The sequence below is a fragment of the Vidua macroura genome, chromosome 19 (genome assembly GCF_024509145.1).
Source record: "Vidua macroura isolate BioBank_ID:100142 chromosome 19, ASM2450914v1, whole genome shotgun sequence".
In the NCBI taxonomy this organism is placed as follows: Eukaryota; Metazoa; Chordata; class Aves; order Passeriformes; family Viduidae; genus Vidua; species Vidua macroura.
This window is the reverse complement of record NC_071589.1, coordinates 5,855,810-5,869,596: the sequence shown is the minus strand read 5'-3', so window position 1 is coordinate 5,869,596 and position 13,787 is coordinate 5,855,810. Positions and strand designations below refer to the sequence as shown.

At 45.7% G+C, this 13,787-nt stretch overlaps 1 protein-coding gene across 5 annotated transcripts; it reads right to left on the bottom strand.

The window, feature by feature from the left end:
• Positions 1-1,853: 1,853 nt before the first annotated feature.
• MYCBPAP (MYCBP associated protein) lies at positions 1,854-13,567 on the bottom strand. 5 transcript variants are annotated; one of them, XM_053994446.1, is made up of 21 exons: positions 13,465-13,567; positions 12,698-12,804; positions 12,568-12,609; positions 11,595-11,742; positions 11,390-11,493; positions 10,704-10,878; positions 10,258-10,373; positions 9,430-9,580; positions 9,142-9,257; positions 8,347-8,447; positions 7,599-7,710; positions 7,069-7,258; positions 6,360-6,547; positions 5,687-5,833; positions 5,231-5,512; positions 4,318-4,439; positions 3,457-3,572; positions 2,872-2,993; positions 2,521-2,688; positions 2,336-2,418; positions 1,854-2,001 (listed from the first exon to the last, which is right to left on the bottom strand). In XM_053994446.1, exons 1-20 carry the CDS (start codon positions 13,508-13,510, stop codon positions 2,410-2,412), a joined length of 2,562 nt encoding a protein of 853 aa, XP_053850421.1. In that variant the 5' UTR covers positions 13,511-13,567; the 3' UTR covers positions 1,854-2,001; positions 2,336-2,409. The 5 variants fall into 5 exon arrangements, with proteins under 5 accessions (XP_053850421.1, XP_053850417.1, XP_053850418.1 ...); XM_053994442.1 differs by lacking the exon at positions 2,336-2,418 and having other exon boundaries at positions 2,473-2,688; XM_053994443.1 differs by lacking the exon at positions 2,336-2,418 and having other exon boundaries at positions 2,473-2,688; positions 7,599-7,707.
• Between the last annotated feature and the right edge of the window lie 220 nt (positions 13,568-13,787).

The following is a 13,787-nucleotide window of genomic DNA, read 5'->3' as shown; positions in this document are numbered from 1 at the left end:
AGGCTGGAAGAGGCAGTGGCAATAATTATGACAAAATATTATGACAAGAAATTAGACTATTCACAGGTTTGTTCTCCTTTGCAGAACTTCTATGCTGCCCACCTGCCCTCTGCTACCAGTCTCCTCCCTGGAAGGGAAGATGCCAGCACAGGACATTCTTCCATTGTATGTGACTGATGTAAAACTTTCATCTACCCGGTGTTGTATTAACAGATTTTCCTGTGGGTAGATGAACACATGGAGTCTGGTTTCAATAGGCTGGACTGAAGATATGGATCCATGGAGACATGGATGGGCTTTGCCATCCTTTAAGGTAAAACTACCAAATGAAAGGATTCCTGCCTCTTCAACAATCATGTGTCCTCTAGAACATGAGACTCCCTCTCTCCTAGAAACAGATGGCTTGTGCAGTTTGAGTTGGGCAGATTCATAAAGTTGATAACCATCTCCAGGGAGGCAGGAGCAATTGTCAGAGCCTGTGAGACACACCCCAACTTCAGGCCTTTTTCCCCCTAATTCTCAAAATGTTGCTGAAATTCTCACTCCAGGAATGCTGAGCAGAGACATTCCCTTTATGGGTCTGTGCCCACTAAGCCAGAGGAGGCTCCAGCTGCTACAGAAGCCAAAATGCTTCCCCACACCCCACTAAGAGAAAATACCTCAAAAGATGAGGAGCCTCACCTGGCCAGTGAAAAAAAACAAGCTGTTCTTTGCCATGGTACTGCTGGGACCAAAGGGAAGAAATAGATCCTCTCCCCAGGGACAGCACAGGAGTTAAAATGAGAAAGCAGAAGACACCAATTCAGCAGAAGGAGCAGTCATTTCACACTACATGTGCAGCTGCAAGCCATGTGCCAGCCCAGGGACAGGGGCACGTGCCCAAGGGACACACCTGGAGCCACTGAACTCATGGCTGAGCGATGCTGAGCATGGATAGGCATCTGCTGCCTAAGAGCTCCAGTTGGATCACCATCCCCAATTAATGATCTACACTGATGTCATTGCTCTACAGGGCCAAAGCCTTTCTAGGGAATGCTGTCCAGCTACTTTAGCAGGAAGGTGGCACTTACTGACACCAGACCAAGACAGATCCCACACAGAGCTCACTCTGCCTCGAGAACCTGCTTCAAGTCCAATGTGCCACACTCAGGCCTGGGATGCCTCCACAAAAAGCCCTATTCCATCAGTGATGCACACAGATGGAAAATGGTGATGAGCCCAGACATACAGGCAGATGGACAAACAGGAGGGGTGGCTCCATCATGAGGACTTAACATGGTTCACAACTTTTATAGCACAAATTTCACTCATTTAAGAGTGATTAGTCTTGGAAGGAAGCATGCAAAACCTGGCTCAGAATGGGGCATCGGTACCTGGAGCTCAATGGAAAGAGATGGCAAGATCAGCACAAGAAAGAAATCTGTGAGTGCAAAACCAGACGGGGTGGCACACCTCTTGGGAGAGTGTTTTTACTGGGATCCAGAATGCCTCAGAGAAGCCTCCTGTCAGCAAGTCCAAAGGGGAGACTGGACAAGCTGCCAAAGACAAGATAAAACCCATGAGTACAAGAACACCCGGCTCACTCACCTGCTAGCAAAGTACAATCAAGACACAAAGAATATACCTCATGTTAACTGTCACTTTTAAATTCTCCTTTAGCAGAAATACCAGTATTTTCCAGTCTTAATGTTTTCTGAGGTGCTAATACTTCTTGCCTTGTCTCTTCTTGGCAAGCATCATCTGTAGCAGTAACAGATGATCTAGCAATAGTCTCACATCACAGTGTGTCAGAAAAGAGGCAGCCTAGTATTTGTAATCACTGAATCACTTCAGAAAGAAGAATCTCCACTCCATCTGTGTAAATATGGTTATTTATTTTTTTAAAAGCAAGTCTCTTTCTACATACAAAGGGCTTCACTCCCACTTCAGAGCATGTTACTCCTTCAGATCCTCAAATAAAGACACCATTTTGCTCACCATTGAATCTAGCAGCCTGTAAACCTGCAGAAATTCAGAGAAGATAGCTGAAGTGAAAACACATGAGGAAATCTTGAGGCTGAGATTGACAGAGATGGTTTCTGACATTTTCATATGGACACACACATAACCACACAGAAGTGGCAGCCTGCTGCTGACTGAGCTCTAGTAATAACTTCCATGGCTATGAAGTGTGTTTAACATTATCTGCAGTACAATTAATTCAGCTGATCCCTCCAGAGTCTGCAAGCAATGCTAAAGACATCCCAGACAGAAGTCCCGCATGTGGCTATGTGATGGCTGAATTTCTGCTAACAGATTCCAGGCTGAAAGAAATTCATTTGGATTTCACACTTACCTTGCTGCAGCACAAGGGACATATGTCTGCCAGTTGTCTGAGTTTAACAAAATGCTTGCCTCGCCCCCTGAGCCTCAGTGTGCCTTACAAGAAAAGAACAAAACCAAGACAACGATACAAGCTTTGGTCAGACTTACTTCAATGTAGAGCTTTTCCCGGTATGTTTCAAGTGAAATAAAGTCCACCTGCTCCTGAACAGGTTCTGCCCCATCTGTAGTTGCAGCTGCCTCTTTCACCTTCTGCTTGTCATCTCTTCCTTTCATGGACTCTGCTCCCCCTTTCACATCCTGCACAGAAGTAGAAGATACTTGCTTCTCATCTTTTGCTTTCAGCTTTAAGCTGCCTGAATGATCCTAATCAAGAAAAGACCAAGGAAAAAAGGGACATAGGTCAGGACACTGGTCAGACTGCTTCAAGATGCATCTCCCAGCAGCAGCACCTCTTTCACTGGGTTGGAAATCAGCTCAAACTCAGGATACACCTCAGGATGATCACACCATCCCCAGCACTCAGGCACTAGGCATCCCAACACCTACCGCTTTCTCTTTTCCTGATGTCCCTCTACTTTTTTTGCCTTCTTTATCCTTTTTCTCTTCTTTCTTAGTAGCTATTTTGTCTTCCTTTCCTCCTTTTTTTGCTCCTCCTTGCTTTACTTCCTCTACAAAAGAAAGGATTTCAATTAACCAAAAGCATCCACACATCCAGAAAGTCCATCCCACTGCACTAGCACAGTGGGAATGTGTTACTTTTGCAGTATATTCTCCTCTTTTTATTAATCTGAGATGTACTGCACTGAAAAACAATAGACTTGAAGACTTCTTTGTTTAAATAAGGAATGAAGAGGTCTCATTGAAGCAGTATTTGCTGGGTCAGTCTGCATGAAAACCATGGCTAGCCCTAGCTGAATTAAAAGGCTTTTTTTGTGGGGATGTTTTTTTACTGATGCCAAACCACAGATCCCAATTACTATTGTTAATGTCACACAATCTGCCAGTTTTTTTCCTGATGCTTCTTCCTCAGGGAGACATGTTGAAATTGACATTTCAGTTCAAATTCATCATGTTTCTTTGTATTTCCAACAGCCCACAGAAAGCAGTTGCTGTGCTAAAACCACCATTTACCTGTTTCCTCTGGAACAGCTTCTACATAGGCGTCCTTCTTAATCAAACCAAGCACGGATCTGAGCCTCAGAGAGTGACTCACCAAGTCATCAATTGCTGCACGCCACAGCTGAAAGCTGAGAAAATGGTCAAGATCAGAAGGGAGACAGTGCAGCAACTGCCACCTTGTTTGACCCTGTGCCCAGAAGTGAAGGCACCTTATAGCTGACAGCTGTCCTGTGCAACTAAACCAACAAAACAGCAGCCACTGTCTAAATATCTATGCAGGGGGATGCTAAATTGCTTTCCTCATATTAGAGCCCTCCAAGGTCTCAATGGTTTGCAAATCAACAGGCTCCCAATAACCCATAAATATTGCTGTGAAACTAGGTCTGCTCCTCAACATGACACATGTTGGTAAATCAACCTGCTCTGTGTTTACCAGGAGGAACCTGCATCTTTCTAATTTAGAAGCAACTCATAGCTGTTGATATGTTTACAGTCTGAAAGCCTGAGCAAAGAACAGAGAGACTGTATGAGGGAGGAGACAGTTATCTGAGTAAAAGGGTACAGAATATACCCAAAGGTTTCATAAATACAGTCTGGAATAATCTTGCCAGAAATAATCTTGTACAGTCTCCAAAATTACATTCTTTTAATAGTCTAAACTTATCTCCAGAAAAAAAAAAAAAAAACAAAAAAACAAAAAACATTTGGGTCCTAGACAGCTGCTACAATTAAGCTATAAAAAACCAGAGTGTAAAGATGATTTCTAGACCTCATACAATTATGTGCACTCTGAAGACAACACTTGCAAGAGAGCTTGCTGAGGCTGTTGATCATACAATATTTCCACAAGATTTTCCTTGAAAGGTAACCCACCAGAGTGGATACAGAAGGTCTGACTGAGTTGGCCTCTGTTCAACACACAACTCCAGAGCTGCCTTATTGAGTTGGGTCAGTGCTTCTTCCCGCTGCTCTTCCCCAGAGATTGACATTATAGCCTGTGAGAGAAAATTCACAGGGGCTGTGGAACACTTCTCAGTCTTTATTCTCAGTCCCTGAGCTCAGTGGAACAGCCCACAGCTCTCTTCCTGGACACTAGTCTCAAACCAGGCTGCACTGGGCACTTATACACCCAGATGGGGCTTCCTACACACCTAGGATATGGCCAAGGTACCCAAGATCTGCAGAACAAACCCAGATTCCCTCATCAGACCGATATTAAGCCCCTTTGAAACTTCAGGTGTTCTGGGAAACAGAGATTCTATCAAGCTAGAAGGCTCCCTAGGAAAGCTTAGTTATAAAATCAACAGAGAGATTTCCAAGAGAGCACTACAGAAAAATCATTGACAGCATCCAAAGCACTCTTGCTTTAATCTAAGGAGGTCTGTACATTATCCACAGCCTGTCATGAGTGCTCCCTTAGTTCTCTGATGAATAGGAAGGACTCTCCAAGGAGAAGAGCCCTTGGGGGAGACACAGGAGGCTGTAAACCCAGCCTGCCTCCACATTCAGTCCTGGGATGACAGAAAGCTAATGGGGGAAGAGCATAAAATATCTATTATATTGTGTGCTTCTCTTTTCTTCTTCAAACAACAGCCCACAAAGTCTCTCTTGGGAATCTACAAGATCACTGAGGGTGTGGTCAGCAGAGCGAACACACATCGTAAATCTCGCAAACTCCCAGCATATTGGCAGCAGCCCTTTAGGTGGGCTCCCACTGGGGCAGTGTGAGCCTACTCTTTGTAGGGGAATTAACACACCATCAGCTTGTGGGAACAGAGGTGACCACCTGTTTGAAGTCCTCGAGGGAAAGGTTCCATCCTGAAGGACCTGCTTCTTCCTCCTCAGTGCTCCTTTCCCTTGGAGCCTCCTCTAATGTATACTTCCCACATGGGAGCTCAGTGGTGCTGCTCCAGGCAGAGGGAGTCTCCAAGGTGCTGTCCTGGTATTCCATGTCCTCTGCAGTGCTCCTCTGGTCCAAGGGCACTTCCTCCTCCAAGACTGAAGGCACAGTCAGGTGCTGTCTCCATAGTTTATGCAGCTGTTTTACCACTTGATGCTGATAATGCAACTGTAACAATGGGGGAAAAGGTAAACATGAGCTGCACCTTCCCTCTTCAAACCCAGCTGTTAAAGCCTCCATGACAGACTCTGCCAGCTTCAGAATACCAGGGAGGCAGCAGCCCCATGGATCTGCCCTCCCCACTTATTTCAGTTGTGCAGTCCATACAATAGCAAACATCACCTTGGGATTTTTCCTGTGGAACAGCTCTTCCTCTGTGACACAGGCATCCACAGGAGATGGGGTGCGCTCAGGTGTCCGAATTTGGTCAATAAGTTCATTCAGGCTGTCTTTCACTATAGAAGCACCTTCTCGAGCAGCCAGCTCACTCTGAGGCACCACAACAAGAACAACATGTGTGAGTCCCCATTCCATATGCAAACACACAAACTCAGTCCCACCTGTAAAGACACAAACAACTGCAAACCCCGCTGAGCAGAGCAATACTTCCAACGGCTTTTCAAATAAACTCTACAAATCCTGCCCCCAAACTATACTTTTCAAAGCATAGTGTAATTTTCAATTTATACCTTAACTGCTATCATAGCGTACAGCAGTACACTACTTCCCACTAAGTAACTAATGAAATTAATTACCAACAGAAATTTCATTCTTTAAAGGACCGGTGTGAACACTTTAGGAGACACAGTCATGCCTTTAGTAACAACATTACAATAGACTGCAGAGTTCCTCATGTCATTTAGCAAACCTGCTCAAGTATGTGCAGACATTCTGTAAATCTCACTCTCAGCAGTAATTGCACAACAATAAAAATATCATGTTGTCCACTCCCACCCTTATCCTCTATTTGTATATAAAGTTCAAAGCTCAGTTACCCAGCTACATGCTTGGTTACCTCCAATTTCTCTCTGAAGTCAGCAAATTTATCCTCATACACAGCAATTCCCCAAAGGGTCACCTGAAGCAGAGCTCCTCCTAATAACAGAGGATGTGTCCTAAATTCCCAGGGCTCACAGAAAATGCCTGCCCTCTCTGACTTGAAAATAAAAGAAAACCTTCGAGTTTCTCCAGGCAAAATTACACCTGAAATAAGAGAGAAAATGCATTGGTATGCAAGAAACCACCTGGTTAGCCTGACCCTTTTTCAACACCACTCCAAGCGTCCTTATCTTTCTAGGAGACTCTTTCCCCATAGTTTAGCTGGCTGTCACACTTCATCCAGCTATCATTCTCCTTCCAGATTTACTCTCAGTCCCTGTGTTCCTGAACTGGCATTATTCCCATTGCACTCTCCTTCTACAGCAAGCTCAGTTTTCTCTCCAGAAGATTATGTCCCGTTTGCCACCAGAAAATTATTCACTTCTCAATATTCCACCCATTTACACTCAGAGCAGAAGCAACCTCCTTTCCTTTAAGTTCCAGGAGAGGGATCTGCCTTGCACAGCTCTTTTGGGGTGAGTCAGCTCTGACACCTTGGGTAGCTTCCTCAAGAGAAATTACCCAGCAGTGCTCTGCCATTAGTCAGACTCCACATCCCAGGTAACTCCCAAATTCCTGCTCTATGCTTGAGGTACAAAGGTCTTGGAGACTGGCAGGTCTCATACCTGGTCTGGTATCAAAGTAAAAACAGGGCACTCTCCTCCCCTTGACTTCTCTGGAGGGGATCTGCTGAGGAAGCCTCATCCAGTTGTACCAAATGGCAGCTCTGCCATCATTGACCACTGTCAGGAAGCTTTCAGCCTTCTCACTAGCCAGAGTCTCAAAGGTGAGCCGGGCAGCAATACCAATTTCCTTCTACAAGGAAGAGGAAAAAGATAACAATTTCTACTCTATCTGGTAGGATTTATCCTGCATGAAGTCATAGCTCAAATAAGGGGCTGAGCCTTGGTAGGAGAACTTGTAAGGCAGATCCAAAGAAGTGGCCATTATCCAGAGAAAGCCTGGGAATCTGAACCGCACACCACAACCAGAGCCCTTCTGTTCCTAGATCTCTCTGGAGCAAACATAGGGATACTCTATTATGTTCAGAATAAATCCCACATTCTGTGGCCTTGGAGTGACACTTATTCTATAACTGTGACTTGGGAGCTCAAATAGGCTTACCTTGACTAAACAATTAAAATCTCACAATTACCCTGCAAGCAGTGATGCCCTTGATCCAACGAGCAGGCTGGCCACAGAAAACTAAAGATGGAACCTTTTCAGCTTCTGGAACCTCAATGAAGGAGTCACCTAAGGGGTCACTGCTAAAGAAAACAAAAGCCAGCATTTTCATGGAGTGAAATTCACTTCCAGAGAGGGAGAACCAGGGGTGATTTACAAGACCCTGTAAGAAATAATCCCATTTTATATTTTCTCACACAGTAATCTCTTTAGGGACAGAGCCCTGCAGATGTGGTGAACCCATCTAGCTACATGCCACTGGCAAGGAGGACAGGACAGCCAGAATATTAAGGAATGAGACCTGTCTGAAGTACATGAGTGAAAAAGGACAAGAGGCCCTCAGGCTGTGCCTGTTACAGATGGACAGGACAGGGAAAACAGGAAAGTAATGACGTAAGGCTAGAAAAAGACAATCAAATGGAGGTAATTGAGAGTAGAATCACCCGGCCTGATCTAAGCTCTGAAGCCACACAGAGTGAAGACTGAAGGAAGAGCCTCAACAAAACTTTTCTCTGATTCTTGCTCCTTAGATACAAGGCCCCAAGGCATAAAGGCTCCTAGATGTGGCGATTATAATGTAAGAATATGCCTTTTATTGTGTCCCAGTGGAGACTTGTCTCCATTCTGGATAAGAACCGCTAAGGATATCCTCACAGACTGGTAGTGCACACCCAAAATTCTTTATTTTGCCACAAAGTATGCCACGAAGTAGAACTTACAGGGTCTCAATCTCTTCAGAAATGGTGGTATGTAGAAAAGCCTCAGCTGACACAGATGTGAAAGGCTGCCCTTTCCCAATCACCTCCAGTCCTTCCAGATCCTGGACATACACAGAAATTACAAACTCACAGTTGCAATTTAACATAGAAAGGACATTAAAATACCAGACAAATGCACTAACTCAGCCAAGTAAAGTGAAGTTGTGATTTCTTGCTCCTACAATGGTTTTCAGAGGCATCCGAAAAATGCTCAAGGGACACAGGAAAGAACCAATTCTGAGATTCCCAAGAATCCTAGATGATTGCATCCCCCACTAGCAATGATGCACAGAGAAAGTGTCCTTCACATGTTTCTCATCCTCAGAGACAGGTTTCAAAGACAAAAAAAGTGAGGTTTGTTCTGTTTGTAGGAGGAGGGACCATCTGCCTTCAGGAGATTATTTCAGAGTGTGTCTTCCACATGGGTAAAGATCTCTTCCTTCTGCCCCACAGCACTAAATCAAAGTCCTGCACCAGTACTTGGCAGATTTTTCTTTGCCTAGGTCCTGGAAGCTGCATGCTGCTAGTTTGGCATCCTAGTCTGAGGCCCCTAGACCACTCCATGCAATATTTCAGGAGGTCAGACAACTCTTTCATAGGTGTGGCCCTTTGGAAATGTGGGAACTTCCACGAAAAGCACTGTGGGACCAAGTTTTAGTTTCCTAAAGCTTTTTTCAGATCCAACTCCTGGCAATTTTATTACTCCACGGCACCTGACAAGAGACACAAAGAATGTCCTTGTTCCTCTGGTCTTACCGGCTTATAGAAGCCCAGCTCCTCTAGAAGAGATTTTAGCTCCTGCTGTCGATGTTTCAGGAAAAGACTCTTATCCCAGTTTAGGTGGCAAGGAATCTTCTTTGGAGGTTTCAGACCTGTGGAAATACCCATACAAGAGCTCACTCTCTACACACCCACATGCCTAATCAAACTTAATTCTCTGCCAAACTTTGGCCTTGTAGTGTTTTAAAGAGGAGGCTCAACAGGGAAGGAGCTGCTTTGGTTATCCCATTTCGTTGGAATAACCTCTCTGCAGTGTTCCCTTACCTGTTTCCCTCTGGACAGTTCGGGGTTTCCCCACATGAGTGAGTGGTTCTGGGTGCCCACGTTCTGTCCGGGTCAGGGTCAGAGTCAGCCCAGTGAGTTCATCCCCAATTTGCTCAGGAAGGCTCCAGAACTCACTTCCCACTCGGTATCCCTAGGGTGGGAAACAAGGCTCCCACTGATTGTTGTGGATAGTTATGCAGCTACCTGCTATTTTCAGAGGCACTTGAAGCTAAAAAGAAGAGGTCTAACCCTGACTATATGAGCATTTTAAAAGTCTATGAATTATCCATTTCTGCAGAGCAAGCCAAAATTTATATCAGGCTGCTGTCAAAGACAAAAGAACTTTCTTCTATCTAGTGCCCATGAAGGTTGAATGATATTAAAATAAAGCCTCAAACAAATGCAAATTCTTTGACAGTGCTATAAATGTGAAAAAAGAATTTTAACACAATACTCCCATAACCCTCCTGCCTTGCCCATGCCCTTTTCTCCATGGGAATCACTAAAATCCAAACCTGAAGCTATCAGATCTTTCTGCTTCTGGAACAGCAATTGTGACATGTTCCCATGCCACTTCCCACAACAGTCTTTGGTGAGAATCAAGAAATGCCACTTGCTCATTACCACTTTCTCCTGACTGGAATGGATAGCACAACTCAGTTTTTATTTTTCATGTCCCTGAAAGCTCTGCTCAGACACCAAACTGAGGGATTCAGAGTGGCTTTGATAAACATCTCCTGACAGCACTTCAGAGACTTACTTAGAGCAGTGTCTGTGCTGTGTCGCAAGAGCAGCACAATCAGGACACACAGGAAGTGGGGCTCTCACCTTTCCAGGAAATAGGGCAGGGAGACTCCGGTCAATGAGGTCACGTTCTTCCTGGATTTGCCTGTACTTGTCTGACATGTTCATCAGCAATTCATTCTCTAGCTTGTGAAGAATTTCTATAAATAAAAAACATCACATCATTGGTGCTGCACTTCTGGGCACACCCTTTGCCACTGTTATTGTTCACCTGTAACCCACTTAAACTGTTCCCTACCAAATCCACTGCCCTCTCTCCAGCTAGAGCCACCAGCTCACCTTTCCACCACATCCAGAGCCAACAGCATGAGCAGTGAGGGAGCTCTGAGAACATGGAATTAGACTGCAATGGCAATAGGATTAACCTTGGTTGCCAATGACTGCTGCGATTTGGGGTGGGGACATCAAACTTCTCCGCCTGCTCACAGAATTCCACAGAATTCTCCTTAGACCTCCTTAGCTTTTCTCACCTCCTAGGTGTTTCTCCTGCTTTTTCCTCATTGCCATATGATGGCTCCAGTTCTGGAAAGCTTTGTGCTCTGCTAGGTGGGCCTGATGTGCCTTTTCTTTCTTCTCTCCTCCATGTTCCTCTTCTAAAGCTGCTGCAGTATCATGTGGATGAGGAACTTTAATAGCATCTGCTAGCTGATGAGGAATGAAACATTAAATGAACCTGTCCATGCATACCAAAACAGGAATAGGAGAGGGGAGGAGAGAATAATTCTTCAGATTGACAGCACTGTTACATTAGCAATCTGAGAGGAAGGAAACCAGGGCAGTAGAGACACACTAAGATACGATGGAAGTATTTATCTAAGTAATGACACTCCAGCAATGGCATTGCTGCAACACCAGCTCTTCCCTGAAACCATCAGCAGGGCACATATGGAAGAGGAAGCCTGTGTAATTGTTCCCTCCATGACCTGGTCCTAGACTATAACAGGACTACAAACCTGCACACAGGACTATAAACCTGCTGGTGCAGTTTCTCCAAAGGCAAACCCTCCCCGAGAGTGTGATGAGGCTGTGAAAACCACACCTCAGGCTTGCCCTGCTCCTGATAGGTGCTGGAAAGCATCGAAAGGTACTGCAGGCACCACACTCTACCTCTGGAAAAGTGTTATGCAGCACCATTTTCCTAAATCTACAGAGCAACCTGAGTGTTTCTTCTGGCCAAGGCTTCCATCCTTAACTCCTGGAGACTTCCCAAAATGTGATGAGGGAGGATCTCTTCACAGCCATCATCAAACCGTCTTGATCCTACAACACACATATAAAAATACCCAACCCCAGAGCCAGTTCACTAAAGTTTGGCTTAGCAAAACCAAAACCCAGAGGTAAGATGTGAAGTTGAATCCTACCAGGAAAAGTCAGTGGTCCCCTAGGTGCCTTACGGGGAACAGGATGTGCCACGAGATGTGCCACCTCCTTGGGTCGGTGTTTTCGGACAAGGTAATTCTTCTGAACTAGAATTCTCCCAGCATCATAGGCAAGGCGTGGAGCATGAAGCTTCAGGAAATAAACAGTCACAGTGCAATTAGGTACACACTGACTTACCTCTATTCCATCTAATCTTTTTAGGATATGCACAGTAGTCAGATCAGTACACTTCCTGTAAGGGTCCTGCGAGTCCTGGACAGGGACTTCTCACATGGACATGTAACGACAGGACAAGGAAAGAATGGATTTCAAAGTAGAAGAGTAGGTTTAGATTACATATTAGGAAAAATTCTTCCCTGTGAAGGTAGTGAGGGCCTGGCACAGGGTGCCCAGAGAAGCTGTGGCTGCCCTATCCCTGGAAGTGTCCAAGGCCAGGCTAGATTGAGGGATTGGAACAACCTGGAATAGTGGAAGGTGTCTCTGCCCATGGCAGGGGGGGTGGAAATAGACGAGTTTTAAGGTTCTTTCCAAGCCAAATCTTCTGTGATTCTTCCTCTACAAGACACCTTACATAGCTGTGCAGATACCAGCTTAGTTACTGTCTCACTCCTCTGGATCTTGGTTTATAACAGGGGCACAAAATGAGAGTTTTAAATCACTTTCCAGAAGAGATTTCTGCTGCTGTGTCACTCAAATGCTTCCACTCACACACTGTGATCTGAGCTTTGGAAGGAAAGTCATGAGAGCTACAAAACAACTTACAGGTTTTATTAGATCAGAAAGTTGAAGATGTAATTTTGAATTCCTTTCAAATGGAAGCATAAGATGACTTATGCTTCCATTTGAAAGGACTGTATAGGCACTTATAATCCTTTACTTTTAGCAACTGAATCTGATGAGCTGACATTTTATCATTATAAAAAACCTGACAGATAAAATGGCATAAAAAATCACCTGCAGGAGTGAGTTTTGGCTTAAGTAAATGGGCAGCACCCTCTGTTAAACACCCAAAAGGAGAGTGTCAGTTAAGGCAGCTGTTTCTAGCAGTAAAAATACTCATACATACTTTCTCCAGGTCTTCCACCTTAATTTCAAGTGCCTGGATGTCCTCTCCTTGCAGAACATATGGAACAGGCTCAGGCTCTTCTACAATTGTTGAACAGGGTCGTTCAAAAGTCTTTTCCTTCCTGCCTAAAAAACAGATGAAGAGACTTCTTCAGTCTCCCAAGGAAGCACCATATTCCTCTCAGGCTGGTTAATGATTTCCAGCTGAACTATGTTTTGGGATTATTTCTCTTTAAAGTTGCAACGAACAATTAAATTCAGCATCTCTTGTAATTAAAAAAATGAACCTCTGAGAAGCTGCAAAGACCAAAGTGGGTCAAGTAGGAATGAATTGTCTCACACTTTATTCAGATGAAAGACAACAGTAAGATAAATGCAAATAAATACAGATCCTTGCAGGTGGAACAACACATTCCTGGGAAGTTTCCAGCTCCAGCTGCAAGTACAAGCACACAGATTCCCTCCACTGACCCAGCACGACTCGGATAACAAAGCACTGGATTTCAGAAGCTGCTCAGTGGCAGAACAGTTCTGAAATACCAAAACCAGGCAGAGCCGGCTGCGGGCCAGGCCAACTCAAGGAATCCGACCAGGGGCTGTTCCCCCTTAACCTGCGGGCCCCTCCCGCTGGGACCTGCTCCTTAAAAAAAAAAAAAATCACAATAGTGACAGGAGGTCACTGTCTGGGGAAGGGGCTGGTTCCGGCCGCTTCCACCGCGACCCCGCCGAGGCTGCAGGCCCGGCCCGCCCGCCTGCTGCCGAGCCGTGCCCTGCTCCCGGCCGTACCAGGAGGAGTCCGGTTCCGAGACCGACTGCCCCGCCGCGACGCCATGTCCCAGCCCCCGGCAGCGCGTCCGGCCCCGTCGCAGGTCGCGACAGGCCGCGGCAGGGCGCGCGGCCGTGCAGCGGCCTCCGGGCACTGCCCCCTGCTGGAGCTTCGCGGTACCGCTCCCCCGGGCGGGGCGGCCATGCGCATGCGCCGCGCTGCTGTGACACGGCCGGGGACAAGGGGACAGCGGGACATTGAGGCTATTGGGAGGACTGGGGCTTCGGGACACCGGGAACACGGAACACTGGGCGACTAGGAACACCAGGGCGCCGGGACACCG

What these genes read in the sequence shown, in the direction of transcription:
- MYCBPAP (XM_053994442.1), bottom strand. Translation starts at nt 13,510, where the DNA reads ATGGCGTCGCGGCGGGGCAGTCGGTCTCGGAACCGGACTCCTCCTG. An exon ending in AGCTGGGCTTCTATAAGCCG is followed by an intron (nt 8,448 to 9,141) that starts GTAAGACCAGAG and finishes GTGTATGTCCAG; the next exon opens with GATCTGGAAGGACTGGAGGT. An exon ending in ACTTCAGAGAGAAATTGGAG is followed by an intron (nt 5,834 to 6,359) that starts GTAACCAAGCAT and finishes GTGGTGCCTCAG; the next exon opens with AGTGAGCTGGCTGCTCGAGA.